A 19,968-nucleotide genomic window follows, 5' to 3' on the forward strand; every position below is an offset into this window, starting at 1 on the left:
GAACAAACTCAACATGTCAGCAGCAAATTTCAGTTAAATTAAATTGGAAACAAATGTTCTGAGTAACCAAAATATAAAGTCAGTTCACCAGCTGAGACTGAAAATTAGGGTATAAATTGGAAGGCTTAAGAGAACTTTACAGAGCATACTGTGTGGTGATTTTTCCATCAAATAAATATTAAAAATGGAATTCTCAAATTTATGATTTAGGAACACAATTTTGATCTAGTCTATAAAATATACTCAGAGGAATCAAAGGCAGGTACCACCACCACCTAAAGTTATTCACAAAACCTGTGGAACCATGACCCTGGCCTCTAAGGTGTCTTCCTGAAGCTCCTTGTGATGGAGTTCATGGAATGGCATGTCTGCTGGGCCACGGGAAGCACCACTCTCATATTAGATACAATGCTAATGACAGAGTCAATGTGCTGATAAGTTTTTATTAGGGGAGATGGAAAGAATTCTCAAAACAGATTCATGGCTTAAAAGTGGATGAGTCCCCTCAAGAGCCTGGAGAGACATCATGAAATCACCCCGAGGTAATGAGCTTGGTCCCCTACATTCATGTTCCGTGTCACACCAGCCGACGGTAGAGTCTCTAACAACATAATGAGTTTTGAGATAATATACTTTAGAGGAAAAAAAGGACAGTTCATTTTAAAGTAATTAAACTGTATTTTAGTTTCATAATTAACTGCACATATTTGCTTTATAATCTCTTAATAAACATGCCAACTTTACCAATAAAGTATTTTCCTTCATATTCTAATTAACAAGTTTTCTTTAACAATTTATAATAATAATCCATCTGCAAGTCTGATCTTGCAATAAACAGTCTTGTAACATTATTTTAAAAACCTAAATTCCAGTTGGTACTGTACCAAAATTTAACTTCAAAATTCACAGTACTGCCCAGAAACAGGCGGGTCCTGAGGTTCTACAGAAGAAGGGAGTGACTTCATTCTTGGTGTTTTCATCTGGTAGCACACATGGGAGGTCACAGAGTCAAAGGGCTGTGGACTGGTATCAACACTTCAGGCTGCTGTACTTACTTCATACTTTTACTTCAAGCGGAGACTTTTAAAATACATCTGACATAGATATGTATAAATATATGTAGATGTGAATATATACACACACTACTGGACAAAAGAATGACAGCAATGTATGTGAAACTTTTTTGCCAAATGGATTCTATTTCGTAAATAAATAATGTTTTCCTGTCAATCTATCGAAGTCCAGACCAACTATGCAGATAGGATGCCCAGCCAGAGGAACGGGAAGCATTTTCTTCCTCACCTTTGGAAAGTTAAAAAAGAAAAAAAAAAGGCATTAATCTTTTCATACCATACTTTGACATTACAAGTATGTTCTTGAACTTTCAGTATTTGCTTTCTCCATTAGACAATTCCAAAATAAACTCCCCAGCACAACTAAGTATTATTGACAATAAGGGGAATTTTTACATTCTTTTAAAACAGAAGCCTTACATAACTTAGAATCTAAACCCAATAGTTTTGTGGTAAACCTCAAAATGAAACCAAGACAAACAAAAAATCATTGTTTTTAATCATTAAAAAAAATTTTTTTTAACGTTTATTTATTTTTGAGACACAGAGCATGAACAGGGGAGGGGCAGAGAGAGAGGGAGACACAGAATCTGAAACAGGCTCCAGGCTCTGAGCTGTCAGCACAGAGCCCGACGCGGGGCTTGAACTCACGTACCATGAGATCATGACCTGAGCCGAAGTTGGACGCTTAACCGACCAAGCCACCCAGGCGCCCTGTAATCATTTTAAAATCAAATACACTGAGGTATAATTTACTCATGGTAAAATTCATCCTTTTTAGGTATAACACCACCATCCCTACCTTTTTGCCTTTTCTAGAAAGTCATAAATTTAATTACATTGTGTATCTTTGGAGTTTGGTTCCTTTCACTTAGGAGGATGCATTTGAGAATTGTCCATATTCCGTGTGTATCAGTAGTTCATTCCTTTTTACTGCTGAGTAGATTCCTCTGTATGGCTGTACCAGACTAGTTTGTTTTATTCATTTACCAGTGAAGGATATCTGAGCTGTTTCTTTTTCCAATTTAAAATAAAACTGCTAAAAACGTTTGTGCATGCGTTTTTAATTTTAACATTTATTGAGAAATGATCTGCATACCATAAGATTCACCCTTTTAAAGTGTGTCATTCAGTGGTTAGGTTTGTGCAGTTTGTTGTGTGAACAAAGGCTTTCATTTCTCTTGGATAAATGCCTCTGAGTGGGATTGTTATTATACAGTAAGCATGTTTAACTTTATAAAAAATGCCAAACTTTTCCCAGGGGATTATATCATTTTGTATTGAGTGTTCCAGTTTCCTTTTATCTTTTTTATGATCAACAAACCCCGAATCATATCAGTCCTCTAGATCAGGGGTTCTCAAGGTATGGTCACCAGACCAGGTCCCCAGAGCATCAGTATCATCTGGGAACTTGTTAAAAATGCGAACTCTTGAATCTATTGAATCAGAAACTTGGTGGGGAGGGGGGTGTCCAGCAATCTGAGTTTTAATCATTGCACCAGATGATTCTGATACCTGCTCAATTTTGAGCACCACTCTCCAGCATTACCAGTTTAATCAGGACTTATAGAGAATAGAAGAACATGTTAAAGAGCACCAACATGAGGTAAACCAGTCAAAAGTGGGACAACTGGACATTCTGCGCTTACTGATACAACGTCTCAGAAATTATACAACATTACCTATGAGGTATTTGTTGTTTCCCACCCCACCCATTTACACCTGGATCCAATCAGAGATCTAATTTCCTATTTATAGGTAATAATGGAACAAGTTAAATGCTATCTCCAAGTGCCAAATTCAGAACTGAGCTTCTGTAGGACAAATGACCAGTTTCTTCAAATAATAATCGACATACTACAAAAAAGAACATGGAAATGCTATAGATAATAACAATAAGACAAAGCTTAAGGGACATCAACCAGATGCAGTGTGCGAGCCCTATTTGGGATGCTGTAGAAAGACATCTGTGATAATGGGAACACTGAGGGTGAACTTGGTGTAGACAGAAGAGGGGTCCAATACACAGCAAATATTTGCTGGGGAAATCATATGATGTGGGGAACTTGTTTTAAAATCTCTAGCTCTGCTCTTCCCCTGTCAAAAGAAGTCTGACCATGAGTTGAAAACTGTTAAAGATGACTGAGAACTATAAGGGACATGACAGTATTCTGCCTGCATGCTTGAAAGGGTCAGTGATAAAAACATTTGAAACTAACAAAAATTAAACCATGATCCTTAAGACGCAGTCTTAAGTCAGGTAACTACAGCAGCTGTATGTGCATCATTTTAAAGGAGTTAATGAAATCACAGTATTAAATCTATTTGATAGAAAATCTAAACTCCAAACACAGGACAGCTTTAAAGCTGAATGTTCCTTAAGAAATGGACTGTTGGGTATGAAATGGACCAAGTGTTGAGCCATATCATTGTTGCCTTGAGACTCTTTGGGGGAAAAGAGATAAAGGTGGACATGAAGCAAGAAAGACTAAACCAATAACAAGTTAAAAAAAAATATCATATAAAATAAAACCACATTCTTTGATAGAATTCAATGCTAGAATTACAAGTCCACTATTCAAAAGATCTAACTAAACACTGTATTGTATTTTGATGCATCTTAAAATTACATAATGTTACCTTTTCAAATCTAGTCACAGGTTACACATATGATAGAATTCATATTTTAAGTCGTAGTGTCATGAAAAAGATTGTAAGAGCACACACAAAGTCTCATCCACAAGGCCAGCATTTAGTGTAAGTTATGAAACAGAAGTTCTAATACTTTCCTTCACGTACCTTGAGCAATTGCAGCAAGTTTTCCCTTTTCTTCAGGGCTGAGCTGCAGCATTGTATCTATAACAGGAAGCAGTCTTTCTTTCTCACTACCTGGTTTCAGGAAAATGAATTGGAGCAAGACATTCTTCAAATACTCCAGGTTAGCTACAGACTTTTCTCGTTCCTGATTTCTTTCCAGTCTTCTTATTTCACTTTTGAGGAGCTGATGTTAAATAAATGAGTTAAAAATGGTTTTAGGAGCTTTGGGTTAAAAATGGTGGACTGAACACATGCACTTTTCTTCCCTTCCTGCTGAAATGCCCCCCAAAAATGACTAAAAGAGAGTAGGAGAAAAGAAAAAAAGCAGATAGAAATATCAAGAAATTCCTAAAAGATGAGAAACAGAAAAAGTGGACAAGACTCAGTCCAGCAGCTTACCAACTACCACTGACAGGAGGACACAATGGATTCCACAAAAATACCAAGAAGCTCCTGCCTCAGAAGTACAGAGGAGCATGGAAATTGGGGCTGAAAATGGGGGACTGATATAAAGCCTACATAGGTTGGTACTATGGTGCTCCCTCCATCTCCTATTCTCTACAGAAAGTAAACCAGTGGGCTCAGGGCTGTGGAGTAAGACATGCTGTGAAGAGGGCAAGCCAGAGTTTGAAAACAAGGGCCACAAACCCCTTCCCTGCCCTGCTCACAGACTGCAGGTAGTCACGGTGTCCACAGTGAAGTTATGTTTACATGATGCACAGCATTTCACCAAAACAAAAGCCAAGTCCATGATAGAGTAAATATAAGGAATATAAGACGATCTAAGATATTACCAAAAAAAATGGGGCAAAGGGTGATAGAAAAGATGGTAAAATGTTAAAGTCTTTGGAGATTTGTGGGTTGAAACAGACAAAAATAGTTATACTTCGTCATTTTATGTTAGTCCAGAAAAGTTAGCAAACTCGGTCCTAAAATCTACGGTCATTCTGAAAAGTGACAATAAGGTCCAAGAAATCATTCAGGAATGTAAATTTGTGGAAATATAACATTTGAATAGTCACTTAGACTCATTGGGCTAGTTAGCAATTTGTTATATGTGATAATGTTTGGAATATGTAGAAAATGTTATTTTATACAGATGCATATTACAATATTTAGAAGTGAATGTCATAGTATATACAATTTACTATGAATAATGTAATAACTCAGTATAAAACAGTTAACTGAACAAGGAGAGCTGAGGCTCTCCACCGAAGGACAGCCTATTTGGACAAGCATGTACAGGGCAGAAGCCATGTGCTCTCCAGACATACAAGAGCTGCAATGTTGCTCCCCACTTATCAGCTTCAATCATTTCTCTCATCAGTGATGTGAGGATTAAATGAGATGGTCTATGTAAAGCCAAGGGCCTGGCTCATGAGAATTGCACAATAAGTAATAGGACTATTTTTGGAGAAGTGACTTAGCAGTGAGCCTGGGTGCATTGTGTAACCCTCAACTGCACCACAATCTATCTATTACCACGTGTTTCTAGTGTCGCTTTTATTTATTTATTTTAATTTTTTAAATTAAAAAAATTTTAATTTACATCCAAATTAGTTAGCATATAGTGCAACAATGATTTCAGGAGTAGATTCCTTAATGCCCCTTACCCATTTAGCCCATCCCCCCTCCCACAACCCCTCCAGTAACCCTCTGTTTGTTCTCTATATTTAAGAGTCTCTTATGTTTTGTCCCCTCCCTGTTTATGTTATTTTTGCTTCCATTCCCTTATGTTCACCTGTTCTGTGTCTTAAAGTCCTCATATGAATGAAGTCATATGGTATTTGTCTTTCTCTAATTTTGCTTAGCATAATACCCTTAGTTCCATCCACATACTTGTAAATGGCGAGATTTCATTCTTTTTGATTGCCGAGTGATACTCCATTGTCTATATATACCATATATATAGAAGTATACTATATATACTTCTTTATCCATTCATCCATCCATGGATATTTGGGCTCCTTCCATACTTTGGCTATTATTACTAGTGCTGCTATTAACATTGGGGTGCATGTGCCCCTTCAAAACAGCATATCTGTATCCCTTTGGATAAATACCTCATAGTGTAATTGCTGAATCGTACATAGTTCTATTTTTAATTTTTTGAGGAACTTCCATACTGTTTTCCAGAGTGGCTGCACCAGTTTGCATTCCCACCAGCAGTGCAAAAGAGAGCCTCTTTCTCCGCCTCCTCACCAACATCTATTGATGCCCGAGTTGTTAATGTTAGCCATTCTGACAGGTGTGATGTGGTATCTCATTGTGGTTTTGATTTGTATTTCCCTGATGATGAGTGATGTTTAGTATTTTTTAATGTGTCGGGTGGCCATATGGATGTCTTCCTTGGAGAAGTGTCTATTCGTGTCTTTTCCCCTTTTCTTCACTGGATTATTTGTTTTTTGGGTGAGTTTGATAAGTTCTTTATAGATTTTGGATACTAACCCTTTATCTGATATGTCGTTTGCAAATATTTTCTCCCATTCCATCAGTTGCCTTTTAGTTTTGCTGATTGTTTCCTTCGCTGTGCAGAAGCTTTTTATTTTGGTGAGGTCTCAACAGTGAATTTTTGCTTTTGTTTCCCTTGCCTCCAGAGATGTATTAAGAAGTTGCTGAGGCCAAGGTCAAAGAGGTTTTTGCTTGCTTTCTCCTCGAGGATTTTGATGGCTTCCTGTCTCACGTTTAGGCCTTTCATCCATTTTGAGTTTATTTTTGTGTATGGTGTAAGAAAGTGGTCCAGGTCCAGTTTTCTGCATATTGCTGTCCAATTTTACCAGCACCAGTTGCTGAAGAGACTGTCTTTATTCCATTGGATAGTCTTTCCTCCTTTGTCAAAGATTAGTTGGCCATACATCTGTGGTCCATTTCTGGGTTCTCTATTCTGACCATTGATCTGTGTGTCTGTTTTTGTGCCAGTACCATACCGTCCTGATGATTACAGCTTTGTAATACAGCTTGAATTCTGGGATTGTGATGCCTCTTTTCAAGATTGCTTTGGCTATTCAGGGTCTTTTCTGGATCCATATAAATTTTAGGATTGGTTGTTGTAGCTCTGTGAAGAATGCTGGTGTTATTTTGACAGGGATGGCATTGAATATGTAGATTGCTTTGGATAGTATTGACATTTTAACAGTATTTGTTCTTCCTATCCAGGAGCATGGATATTTTTCCATGTTTTTGTGTCTTCTTCAATTTCTTTCATAAGCTTTCTACAGTTTTCAGTGTATGATTTTTTTTCACCTCTTTGGTTATGTTTGTTCCTAGGTATTTTATGGTTTTTGGTGCAATTGTGAATGGGATCAATTCCTTGATTTCTCTTTCGGTTGCTTCATTGTTGGTGTACAGGAATGCAAGCAATTTCTGTGCATTGATTTTATATCCTGTGATTTTGCTGAATTCATGAATCAGTTCTAGCATTTTTTTGTGGACTCTTTTGGGTTTTCCATATAGAGTATCATGTCATCTGTGAAGAGTGTAAGTTTGACCTCCTCCTGGCCAATGTGGATGCTTTTTATTTCTTTGTGTTGTCTGATTGCTGAGGCTAAGACTTCCAATACTATGTGGTGAGAGTGGACAATCTGTCTTGTTCCTGAGGATGATATTGGCATTGGGTCTTTCGTATATGGCTTTTATGATCTTGAGGTATGATCCTTCTATCCCTACTTCCTTGAGGGTTTTATTTTTTTTATCAAGAAAGGATGCTATATTTTGTTAAATGCTTTCTCTGCATCTATTGAGATTATATGGTTCCTGTCCTTTCTTTCATTGATGTGATAAATCACATTGATTGTTTTGTGGATATTGAACCAGCCCTGCATCCCAGGTATAAATCCCACTGGATCGCCATGAATAATTTTTTTAATGTATTGCTGGATCTGGTTGGCTAAAATCTTGTTGAGGATTTTTGCATCTATGTTCATCAGGGATATTGGTCTATAGTTCTTTCTCCCTTTTAGTGGGGTCTCTGGTTTTGGAATTAAGGTAATGTTGGACTCAAGAAAGAGTTTTGAAGTTTCCCTTCCATTTCTATTTTTTGGAACAGCTTCAACAGAATAGGTGTTAACTCTTCCTTAAATGTTTGGTAAATATTGGTTTTTTGTTCTCCTTTTTAGTGGCGTCTCTGTCTGGTTTTGGAATCAAGGTAATGCTGGCTTCATAGAAAGAGTTTGGAAGTTTTCTATTTTTTGGAACATTTCTATTTCTATATTTTGGAACAGCTTCAAGAGAATAGGTGTTAACTCCTCTTTAAATGTGGGGTAGAATTCCCCTGGAAAGCCATCTGGCCCTGGACTCTTGTCTTTTTGGGATTTTTGATTATGAATTTGATTTCTTTACGGGTTATGGGTCTGTTCAAATTTTCTATTTCTTCCGGTTTCAGTTTTGATAGTGTATATGTTTCTAGGAATTTGTCCATTTCTTCCAGATTGCCCATTTTATTGGCATATAATTGCTCATAATATTCTCTTATTGTTGATTGTATTTCTGCTGTGTTGGTTGTGATCTCTCCTCTTTCATTGCTGATTTTATTTATTTGGGTCGTTTCCTTTTGTCTTTTTGATCCAACTGGCTAGTAGTTTATCAATGTTGTTAATTCTTTCAAAGAAACATCTTCTGGTTTCATTGATCTGTTCTACTGTCTTGTTTTGTTTTGTTTTGGTTCTGATAGCATTATTTTGGCTCTAATCTTTATTATTTCCTGTCTTCTGCTGGTTTTGAGTTTTATTTGCTGTTCTTTTTGCAGATCTTCAAGATGTAAGGTTAGGTTGTGTATCTGAGACCTTTCTTCCTTCTTTAGGAAGGCTTGGATTCCTATATACTTTCCTCTTATGACTGCCTTTGCTGTGTCCCAGAGGTTTTGGGTTGTAGTGTTATCATTTTCATTGGCTTCCATGCACTTTTTAATTTCCTCTTCAACTTCTTGGTTAGCCCATTCATTCTTTAGTAGGATGTTCTTTAGTCTCCAAGTATTTGTAACCTTTCCAAATTTTTTCTTGTGGTTAATTTCAAGTTTCATAGCACTGTGGTCTGAAAATATGCACGGTATGATCTCCATCTTTTTGTACTTGTTGAGGGCTGATTTATGTCCCAGTATGTGGTCTATTCTGGAGAACGATCTATGTGCACTAGAGACAAATGTATATCCACTGCTTTAGGATGAAATCTTCTGCATATATGTTAAGTCCATCTGGTCCAGTGTTTCATTCAAAGACATTGTTTCCTTGTTGGTTTTTTGATTAGATGATCTGTCTATTGCTGGAAGTGGGGGTGTTGAAGTCCCCTACTATTATGGTATTGTTATCAATGAGTTTTTTTATGTTTGTGATTAATTGATTTATATATTTGGATGTTTCCACAGTTGGCGCATAAATGTTTGCAATTGTCAGGTCTTCTTGGTGGATAGACCCCTTAATTATGATAAAATGCCCTTCTTCATCTCTTGTTACAGTCTTTATTTTAAAGTCTAGATTGTCTGATATAAGTATGGCTACTCTGGCTTTCTTTTATTGACCATTAGCATGACAGATGGTTCTCCATCCCCTTACTTTCAATCTGAAGGTATCTTTAGATTAAAGTGGGTCTCTTGTAAACAGCATATAGATGGATCTTGTTTTCTTACCCATTCTGTTACCCTATGTCTTTTGATTTGACCATTTAGTCCATTGACGTTTAGAGTGAGTATTGAAAGATATGAATTTATTGCCATTATGTTGCTTGTGCTGGTAGAGTTGGGAGTTCCTGGTGGTGTTCTCTGGTCCCTTCTATCTTTGTTCCTTTTGGTCTTTATTTTTTTGTCTTTTCTCTCTCAGGGTGTCCCCCCTTAAAATTTCTTCCAGGGCTGGTTTAGTAGTCACAAACTCCTTTAATTTTTCTTTGTCTGGGAAACTTTTAATCTGTCCTTCTATTTTGAATGACAGCCTTGCTGGATAAAGAGTTCTTGGCTGCATATTTTTTCTGATTCAGCACATTGAATGTATCCTGCCACTCCTTTCTGGCTTGCCAAGTTTCTGTGGACAGGTCTGCTGCAAATCTGATTTGTCTTCCCTTGTAGGTTAAGGACTTTTTTTCCTTTGCTGCTTTCATGATTCTCTCCTTGCCTGAGTATTTTGTGAATTTGACTATGATAGGCCTTGATGATGGCTGGGTTTTTTTAATCTAATGGGAGTCCTCTGTGCTTCCTGGATTTTGATGTCTGTTTCTTCCCCCAGCTTAGGAAAGTTTTTTGCTATGATTTGCTCCCATAACCCTTCTACCTCTTTTTCTCTCTCTTCATCTTCTGGGACCCCTATGATTCTAACGTTGTTCCTTTTTAATGAGTCACTGATTTCTCTAATTCTTAAATTGTGCTCTTTTTCCTTAGTCTCCCTCTTTTTTTCTGCTTCATTATTCTCCATAAGTTTGTCCTCTATATCACTGATTCTCTGCTCTGTCTCATCCATCCTTGATGCCATGGCATCCATTCGAGATTTCAGCTCAGTTATAACATTTTTTATTTCATCCTGACTGGCTTTTACTTCTTTTATCTCTGCAGAAAGGGATTCTAATCTATTTTCGACTCCAGCTAGTATTCTTATTATTGTGATTCTAAATTCTGATTCAGACATCTTGCTTGTACCTGTGTTAGTTAAGCCTCTTTCATTTCTTCCTGCTCTTTCTTTTGGGGTGAATTCCTTTATTTCATCATTTTGAAGAGAAAAAAGGAATTAATGAGGTAAAAAAATTAAAATTAAAAAAATTAAAATTAAAAAAATATTAAAATCGAAAAATTAAACATGTGCACACACACCCACACACACAAAACTCGAATAAGTGATGCTAGATCCTAAGTGTGTTTTAGTCTGGGTGTTGAAAGGGGCTTAATAGATCAGAGAAAAAGGGAAAGAAAGAAGGAAAAAAAGGAAACCTTTTGAAAATTTGAAGAAATGAATAGACTAAAGTAGAATAAAATGAAGTGATGGAAATAAAATACAATTCGAAAAAATTTACATAAATGTAAAAAATATAATAGAAAAAAATTAAAGAAAAATATTTTTAATAAAAATTGAAAACAAAAATAAAGTTTTTCTCTTTCTGTATTCAAGAAAAAGAAATGAAAAAGAGAAAAAAGGAAAAGAAAAAAAAGGGAAAATTGAATAAATGGACCAGTGAACAAACTGAAATAGGATAGAAACGACTTCATTTTTCTCTAGAAGACCAACTATGAATAGCTTTAATAATATGAATAGCTTTAATAATATGAATAGCTTTAATAATAGCTTTAGTTTAGTCCATAAACTAAGCAGATGGAGAGACTCATGTTCCTGAAGAGCGAGGTTGCCCTGGTTGGGCGGGGCTTAGTGTAACGGCTCATTCTTCACTAGATGGTGCTGCTTAGCTTACTGGGGTGGATTGGTGTGGCGCTTGTAGGTGTGTATATGCATGTGCAAGAGCGGTGATAATGGTGTCATCCAGCTACCCAGTCTCTCGTATCAGAACTCTGTTCTCCCTGATCAGCAATCACACACACATCCTTTGTCTTCAGTACCGTCCTTTGTCTTCGGCTCCCGTCCACTCCCCGGCTTTACACAGTCTGTGGCCATGCCCCAGGCAGAACCTCCCTCCTGAGTTTTATCTCACATGCGGCTGTTTTTCCCCACCCCTTACTTCTGAGGAACTGTGGCTTTGACCTGTTCTGTCTCTCTGCGGGAGGGTGTCACCAAGCAATGGCCAGGTGCTGGCTGCACCCAGGAACATTCGTGGGACTGCGCTGCTGCTGGTACCCAGGGACTGCGGCTAGGTGCCAGCCCACCCCAGAAAAAGTTCACGCAATTGGGTAGCAGCGCATTTTAGGGATTATGACAAATCACCACACACATTTGGCACCAGGCTTCACCCCCAGCAACCTTGTTCCAGAACCAGTAAATACGGTTGTTCTTCCAGGTCCACTGGGGCCTTTGCCTTTGGGGGAGTCACAGAGCCTCTACCAGGTGTCCTCCCAGCAGGGGAACTGCCTCTCCCATGTGGTCCAAAGACCCCCAGGCTTCACTCTGCTCCTGGGGATTCACCCTTCTCACCAGAGCATCGCCAGGTATTGTGTTGCAGAGCTTCAGACTCTGTACTTGCCCTGTTTATAGAGTCTTAATAGAGTTTAAACCCTTTCTTTTTCCTTTCTCCATTTTTAGTTGAGTCTCTGCAGCTGTTTCCACGGTTCTACTTTCTTTCCAGCTGCTTTTGGTGGGGGGGGGGGGTGTGCTTTTCCCGTATTCTCCCCACCTCCATCCTCTCCACATGCAAAAATGGCTCCCTGCCCTCCACGGCCTCTCTCTTCCCCAGTTCACCTCTCTGTGCTGTGTACCTGCCGAATTTTGTGGTTCAGGTTGTGCAGATTGTTGTGTTAATCCTCAGTTTTCTAGGTGTGCAGGATGGTTTAGTGTTGATCTGGCTGTATCTCATGGACGTGAGACACAAGAAAACTTCCATGCTGTTCCGCCATCTTGGCTTCTCCCTTCTACTGTTGCTTTTAAATAGGAAAGGTTCCTATGCTACCTTCCTATCTCTACCCACAATTGTGATAAGTAGTTTAGGGCCATAAATATCAGCTGAATGATATGAATGAGAAGTGTCTACAGTTTATCTTTAGAACTTAAGGGCCCATACCTATTTGAGTTTTACATAAGCACATGTGGAACAATGACTTGTGAACCTACTCTAATCTATTTCTAAATCTATTATGGTTTCTTAGAAAAAGCAGGAATTAAAGTAGTCTTCCTATATATAACACATACCAAAGCAAGTAGTATTTCTCAGTTTCAGGAATGTAGTGTCATAAACAATCAAGATGTGATGGATGTGTCTCATCTGTGAGAGTAGGGGGTGCGGTCAAGAAAACCAATCTGGTACAAAGAGTATTTTCTGGGTGGCAGTGTTTGATCTTACCTTAATTTGCTCCATAAGGATTGCATTGGTTGCTTCTGTTTCCCGAAGCAGGACATTTAAGTGATCAGCGCTTTTTGTGGTAGAACTGAGCTTTTGAACCAATTCTTCTTTGGTAAATTCAGCATGCCATAAAGGAGGCTCTGCAAGATGTTGTTCCAGTAATTAATTCTCAAAATCAGAGATTATAGATGAAGATTCTAAGTAAGAAATATATCTAAGTATGGATATTTTAGTTTGCAATATTACTCAGGTCCACTCTCTGTCATTCTTCTATTCAACATATCTCTGTTACATGTTGAATATAACACTAATAAGGCAGAATCTCTGTTGTAAAGCATGCAATCTAACTTCATTCAAGTTCTATGAACCCCAGTTCTAGAATTTGTAGACAGTTCTATCAGTTTCACTACTCACACTCCTCTATGTCCCAAGAGTTTATGTCATTTTACTTATAAACAAGGGGAGTAGTAACATTCACCAATCGTTTATATCATGGATGCTTGTAAGAATTTTATATGAAGTGGGTAGGTATCATTATTCAAATTTTATAGAGAAGGAACAGGTTCGAAGTTGACACGGAATTTGGGCAGATCTGATTCTTGAGTCTGCTGCCAGTCTCTCATGATGCCTCCATGCCATTACTACTAACCTTGCCTGGAGGACTAACTGCAGTTTCCACCCACACCACAATCAGTGACCATGGACACAAACAGTCCTTACTCTAGATCCTGAAACTTCAGTTAGAGGATAGAGTCTCTCTGAATTATGAACATTAATGTTCATGACAGGTAAGACTAACATGTACCAAAACTTTACCATATTTAAATACGTTTAGCACTACTAAGTCACCCAGAGGAATAAATGAAAGCTGTCAGTTTCTTAGAAGGGTGAGAGAATAGTTCATCCTACTTTCTAATACTACATAGCTTACAACCATCTATTTCTGGCTCAAGCTTAGAGCAGAACTAGCATTAAAAACAAACAAACAATTGCTTCATTCTGTAGAAGAGTTTTCCATTTGGGGTGGAACACTGAAAGAAATTTTCCTAGAGTAGTTAAAAAAAACAAGTATAACTTAAGGGTTAGGATTTATTAGACAAGACAACAGAGCTAAATAAGAAAAACATACCCAAAGAGAGAGACCTACCAAGTTTAGTTTCAGGAGAATTAAGCAGTTGCTCTAAAGACTGTGTGTGAGTGCCAGAGGAAGATACAGACTCTGTGTCAGTTGTCTCCATTCCTTCTCCCTCCTCCCGGGTTATGGTGTACATGTCTGGTAGGGGAAGGTCTGTGCTTCTCCTTTCTCGAAGGTTCTTCAAAGGTTGGTGGGAAGAAGCTGGGCCTATTAAATTTTTTTTTTAAAGTGTGAGATTGTTCGAAACCATGGATTCAGCATTCACTGAGATACACGATGAGATTAAAATGATCATAGGGATGTCAAATGGTATGATAGGGAATTTGAAGAACTAGAAGACAAGTAATAGGTGCATAAAGAATTTCTAAGCTAGGGGCGCCTGGGTGGTTCAGTCGGTTGGGCGTCTGACTTCGGCTCAGGTCATGATCTCGTGGTCCGTGAGTTTGAGCCCCGCATCGGGCTCTGGGCTGACAGCTCAGAGCCTGAAGCCTGTTTTGGATTCTGTGTCTCCCTCTCTCTCTGACCCTTCCTTGCTCATGCTCTGTCTCTCTCTGTCTCAAAAATAAATAAATGTTAAAAAAAAAAAATTAAAAAAAAGAATTTCTGTCAGTACTAAAAATTTATTAAAATAGAAGTTATTGAACTTTTAATCACTTAAATAATTTCAACAGAAGCTATAAATTAATTGCTACCACCTAGATAAAATATACTATTAAATATTGTAATAGAGCTATACTGTTGCAAAATACTGGCAGAAATTCTAAAACTAGACTCTGTTTTTGAGGATTAGTTATTTCAGATAGCTGCATGCTTTCTGACACAACACTCTTGCTGAAATTTGCTGGACAGATATTCTTGTTTATTACTGCCTTACACCTTTACCTCTGCCGGTTCCTACCACTGCCTCTTCATATCTTCAGTGTTTAGCCAAAGAAAGGCCTAGCATCCAGGGCAGGGATCTATTACACTCCTCAGGCCAGGCTTTCCTGTTTGCTGATAATGAACACTTGCATAGATCTGTAAGATCTGTAAGGCACTTTCAAACACATTACTTTATTAATCCCAAGAAACCCAAAGGTCAGAGAAATTAAATGACTTTGTCCAAGGTATCATAGTAAGGTTAGGGGTAAGAATTCTAACCCAGATCTGTTAAATTCCAATTTCATTTATTTTCCATTCCATGAAGTTACCTCATTTCTTTCTTTCAAGGTTTATTTATTTTGAGAGAGAGAGAGAGAGAGAGAGAGAGAGAGAGAGAATATGCACATGAGCAGGGCAGGGGCAGAGAGAGAGAGGGAGGGAGAGAGAATTCTAAGCAGGCTCCATGCTCAATCTCATGAACCATGAGATCATGACTGAGCTGAAATCAAGAGTCGGACACTTAATCAACTGAGCCACCATGGCACCCATCTAATTAAGCAGAAATTTTAAAGGGAAGAAACTATATTGGCCAATTGATCCTACAAGTTCATTGTTGCCCAGTTGCTGTTAGTAAGCTGCTAACTCTCATAATCCTAATCACAAAACAGATACATTTGGTGATCAACAGTGGAGAACATCAGATTCAGTGAATACTGGAATTTGGATACATGTCATGAGACTGCAGGTTATGTCTGAGTGAGAGAACAGGAAATAGTGTTACACAGAGGGTAACAAACACGTGAAAGTCAGTACTGTAAGAGGTGAGGAGATGGCTATAAGTATAATCAACAAGGGTTCAAATGGTTCAAATATCTTCTCAGTAAGCTAATCCAAAATTCATTGGCATTGGCTTTCACCTGATACATTTTCTATTTTCTTATGAACTTGTGGAGAATGTACTTAAGTGACATAAATACACGAGAACACGAACAACCAATGTTTTCATGCATACACACATACTTCTTGTGGTCGGTTCACTCTTAAGCTGGAAAAGCTGAGCTTCCACTTTGGAGAGTTGCTGCTGCAAAGTTTCCATTGTCTTTCTGTGCTCTTCCTGCAAATGGCGCACTTGATCACGGAAGCTGCTGCGAAGGACCTCATTTTGGGACGTCAGTTGACTCACAGTCTGTGCATGTTCAGACTTTAGCATCATGTTTTCAGACTGTATTGAACACAACCTGAAGGGTGAGAGGAACTTACTTCATAGGAGATCTTTCAACTTGTCATGCTGACTCAGCTTTTCTCAACTGGGTTCTATTAGATCATTAGCCCTGAGATATTTACTAAATGTATGAATTAACTTCTAAAAGCATCTATAATGGTACTAGCTGTGCTAACCATCTGTGGACTTTGGCAGTCATCTAGTTCAAATCATTTCTGTGTTCTATAGTTCATGAGGAACCTCATTTGAGTAACCATGTTACAATGGTTCAGATGAGGAACTTCCTTCATCATTTATCAGAAAATAGGGTTAAATTTAGAGCATAAAATAATTATATTTTAAATTGTCCCCCTTTCAAGTTATCTTATGTGGTAATAGGATTACTGTACCTTTTCTGTATTACCTTGGAAACACAAAAATGAATACTTTCTTTTGATTCATAAATAAAGCCTTAGGGAAAGCCTTATGGAAAGTTTTCTGAGCCATTCTGAGCCAAGTAATGCAAAACTCTGAAACACATAGACTTGGTTTATTACAGCTGTTTTAAGATCTTGCTGCACAGTAGAATCATTGGGTCCCTTGTTAAAAACATACACATCTAGTTCTCATCCTAGAGCCACTGAATCAGAATGTCTGGAGGTGGTCCCAGAAATTGCCTACTTTTAGTAGTTTTGCATGCAATTTTTATGTTGTCAGCCTGATGCTAGCCATGCAACTATAATTTGGGAACCACTATGTTTAATTGTTCACTTATAGTCTTGATGTTTTATGTTTGGATTTGGTAAAAAAAAAAAAAAAAAAAAAAGTTTTCTTTTAATGCAAGGGAGCCACAAGTACTCTCATAAAAATTCAAACAATATGGAACCAATTACAGAAAGAAGTGAGAGTCTTCTTTTATTCAATTCCACCCCCACAGTGTAAAATCCCAACTTCAGGCACAGACATTGTTAATGGTTCAACATGTAGCTTTCCAAGAGCTATTTCCTATGTGCTACACATATGCACACCATATAGTTTTAAAACAAAATTTAGTGGCTAAAGGGTGACATACAATAAAAATATCATATGCTTCAGAAAAGGTTTCTTAATTGCCAAATTTATACTGGATCAATGAATTCAGAAAATGCTAGTGTATATGTTACCCCTCAAGCCTGCTTTTTTTGTAAGCCTTTGTTTAAATAGTATCTGCCACGAAAGTAAAGGAAGAATCATCGGCAGTCACAACAATTTTCTAAGGAAGATAATAGCTACATTTTAGAGCTAGGGTCAGGTTGGTAGTTTGCAGGTGGTATCAGTGACACTTCTGACTTTACCTAGTTAAAAGCTAGAAGCTTGAATCCCAACCTGGACCTGGAACAATTGTGCTGATGGAAGTTTATCATCCGTCTCAGCTGTTATTGATGTGTTTATAGTAGCTGTACCCTCTGGGCAATGTAGTAGGTATTAGCTTCTCAGCCCAGTTATTCCTCTTAAGATGTTTTTACAATCTCATATAGAGAAAGTATGAATATTAAGATGTTTAAAAAAAGAAGAGGATTTATAAAGAAAAGGCTATTTCTTCATACTGGGACACAGATAGTAACAATATTACTCTTAATATGTGTGAAGAAGGGGGTTAAGACCTCTAAAGATATCTCAAATGCTGTGAAGTTTCTAGGACAAAGAGTGCCTGGCACATAGTAGGTACTGAAAAAATATTTATTGAACTTTAGAGGCATCATTTGCACTTTTATTTGTGTTAGCAATATATTTTGCAATAACTTTTCTAGAGTAAAGAATAAGTGTGGGAAATTTCTAATGTAAAGAGCACATAGTAGGTACTGAAAAAATATTTATTGAACTTTAGAGGCATCATTTGCACTTTTATTTGTGTTAGCAATATATTGTGCAATAACTTTTCTAGAGTAAAGAATAAGTGTGGGAAATTTCTAATGTAAAGAGCAAGCAAGCATCACTATACTTAAGCTAATCTCATGGTAAACTCCAATGATAAGGAGCTAGAAAATCGGTAGATCTTCCTGGAAACTTTTGATTTACATGTTTAACTTATATAAATTACACTGCTAAAAGATTAGAAAGCCAATAAAATGAAGTTTTTGAGATTACCATAGATTAGGTAGGTATTAAAAGCATACCTGAGACATGTAAAGTATTCCAACATCCTTGATGAATGATGCTCAATGAAGAACTCTTTTCCTTAGTCTAAGATACAACAAATATTACCACCCAACTTCTTCATTAGGAATCCAAAGTTCCTTGTTCACAATAATCTACTCCTCCTGCCAGTACCCCTAAGGTCTACTGAAAGTACTGATTAACAGTAATAATATAACAAGTTGAAGATAGTTGCAAAGGTAAGTTGTATATTCCTTTTCAGCCAGCAGCTGTCTGAATGTTTTCCTCTTGAGAGAAAGAAAAATGCTTAGAATCTGAAACTTGAGTTGGAAGGTGGGTTTTTTTAAAAGAAACATTCTGGTCATGAAGGCCATAGGAGAGACAGAATATTGGATGAACAGATAAAGTTAATTGTTTTTTAAAAAAGTGAAGCATAAAAACAATAAAAAAGGAGGGCTTTAAGATAGGAAAACAAAGTTACCAAGCATTTAGGAATATCTGTTTCTTATTTTCAATGTGTCCCAAGGAGCAACACTTTAGGAGTTTTAGCAAGGAAATATTTTGCTGCCCAGTATAAACACTGTTAGTGCTGCTAGCAACCTTACTTTTCCCGGAGTTCTGCCTCTTTGGATACAGTTTCCTGCAGCATCTTGTTATGTCTTTCTAGCAGAGTGTCATGTTCAGACTGTAACATCTGAAGTTCGGATACGTTGATCTGTAAGTTATTTTGGGTGTCCTGTAATTTGATTTTTAGTTGATCAATCAGCATTTCCAGGTGTTCTCTAAAACAGAAACAGTTTTACAAAAAATTTTGAAAGACGTAAACCTGGTTTCAAATAAATTTTACTTTAATCATTTCATCTTTTAATGTCATATTCTTGTTATTATTATGGACTATTTTAAGCAAAGTATAATTGGAAGAACTCAGTTATAGAATTCATTAGAGTCAGATTTTGTGTCTTAGGCAAATGCAGATTTACAAAAAAGGCTGTGAATTTATAAATTTCATATTCAAATGGAGAAGAGAGCATTGAATGGTATTAAAATAGCCCATTTTGTTATAGTGCTACGCTTTTAGTTAAAAAAAAAAATCAGGTCTAAGCTTAATTTCCTTTAAAAAAAAAGCATTTAATGCATAAGAAAATAGAAGGAATGTAAAACATTTACATTAAAATAATTTGAATCCAAAATTCCAGCACAATCAAAAAAGGCTCTTAGAGGTGCCTGGGTGCTCAGTTGGTTAAGAGTCTGACTTGATTTCGGCTCAGGTCATGATCTCATGGTTCATGAGATCAAGCCCCATGTTGGGCTCTGCGCTAACAGTGCAGAGCCTGCTTGAGATTCTCTCTCTCCCTCTCTCTCTGCCCCTCCCCCACTCACACTCTTTCTCTCAGAATAAACACTAAAAAAAAAAAAAAAAAAAAGAACAGCACAAAAATTTTCAAAAAAGGCTCTTGCAGATGCTGACATTTTCATATTAAATGTGTCAATATTCAATTTCTGCTTTGAAATTTGAAAATGGGTTGACAGAGAAAATATCTCATTTTTCAGTCTATAGTTCCCATATTTAATAGATACTTAAATAAAAAGTAGCAAAAGTGTAAACATACAAACACTGCAGAATATTTAGTCCTAGAATAGTAAGAGGCAGATGTAAAATTGTTTTCAACACTGAATCTCTACTCATAAAACACATTTGCTGTAGAATACCTTGTTTAATATTCCTAGCATACCTTCAAGTAATTTACAAAAGTGATCTTATGCTAGTTTTAAAGATGCATTAAAAATATACTAAACAAATAATTGACATGGTCATAAATTTAAAAAGA

At 37.2% G+C, this 19,968-nt stretch overlaps 1 protein-coding gene across 2 annotated transcripts in view; it reads right to left on the bottom strand.

The window, feature by feature from the left end:
- Window positions 1-423: 423 nt before the first annotated feature.
- Window positions 424-19,968, bottom strand: part of GCC2 (GRIP and coiled-coil domain containing 2) — a 62,038-nt gene continuing 42,493 nt past the window's right edge. For both annotated transcript variants that reach the window (XM_003983863.6, XM_019826950.3), the window contains exons 18-23: window positions 18,745-18,921; window positions 15,823-16,040; window positions 13,954-14,148; window positions 12,807-12,946; window positions 3,873-4,074; window positions 424-1,302 (exon numbers count right to left, since the gene is read on the bottom strand). In XM_003983863.6, coding sequence (XP_003983912.4) covers window positions 1,232-1,302; window positions 3,873-4,074; window positions 12,807-12,946; window positions 13,954-14,148; window positions 15,823-16,040; window positions 18,745-18,921 — 1,003 coding nt within the window. In that variant the 3' untranslated portion in view covers window positions 424-1,231. The remainder of the gene's footprint in view (window positions 1,303-3,872; window positions 4,075-12,806; window positions 12,947-13,953; window positions 14,149-15,822; window positions 16,041-18,744; window positions 18,922-19,968) is intronic.

Source organism: Felis catus, chromosome A3, assembly GCF_018350175.1.
Source record: "Felis catus isolate Fca126 chromosome A3, F.catus_Fca126_mat1.0, whole genome shotgun sequence".
NCBI classification, from domain to species: domain Eukaryota; kingdom Metazoa; phylum Chordata; class Mammalia; order Carnivora; family Felidae; genus Felis; species Felis catus.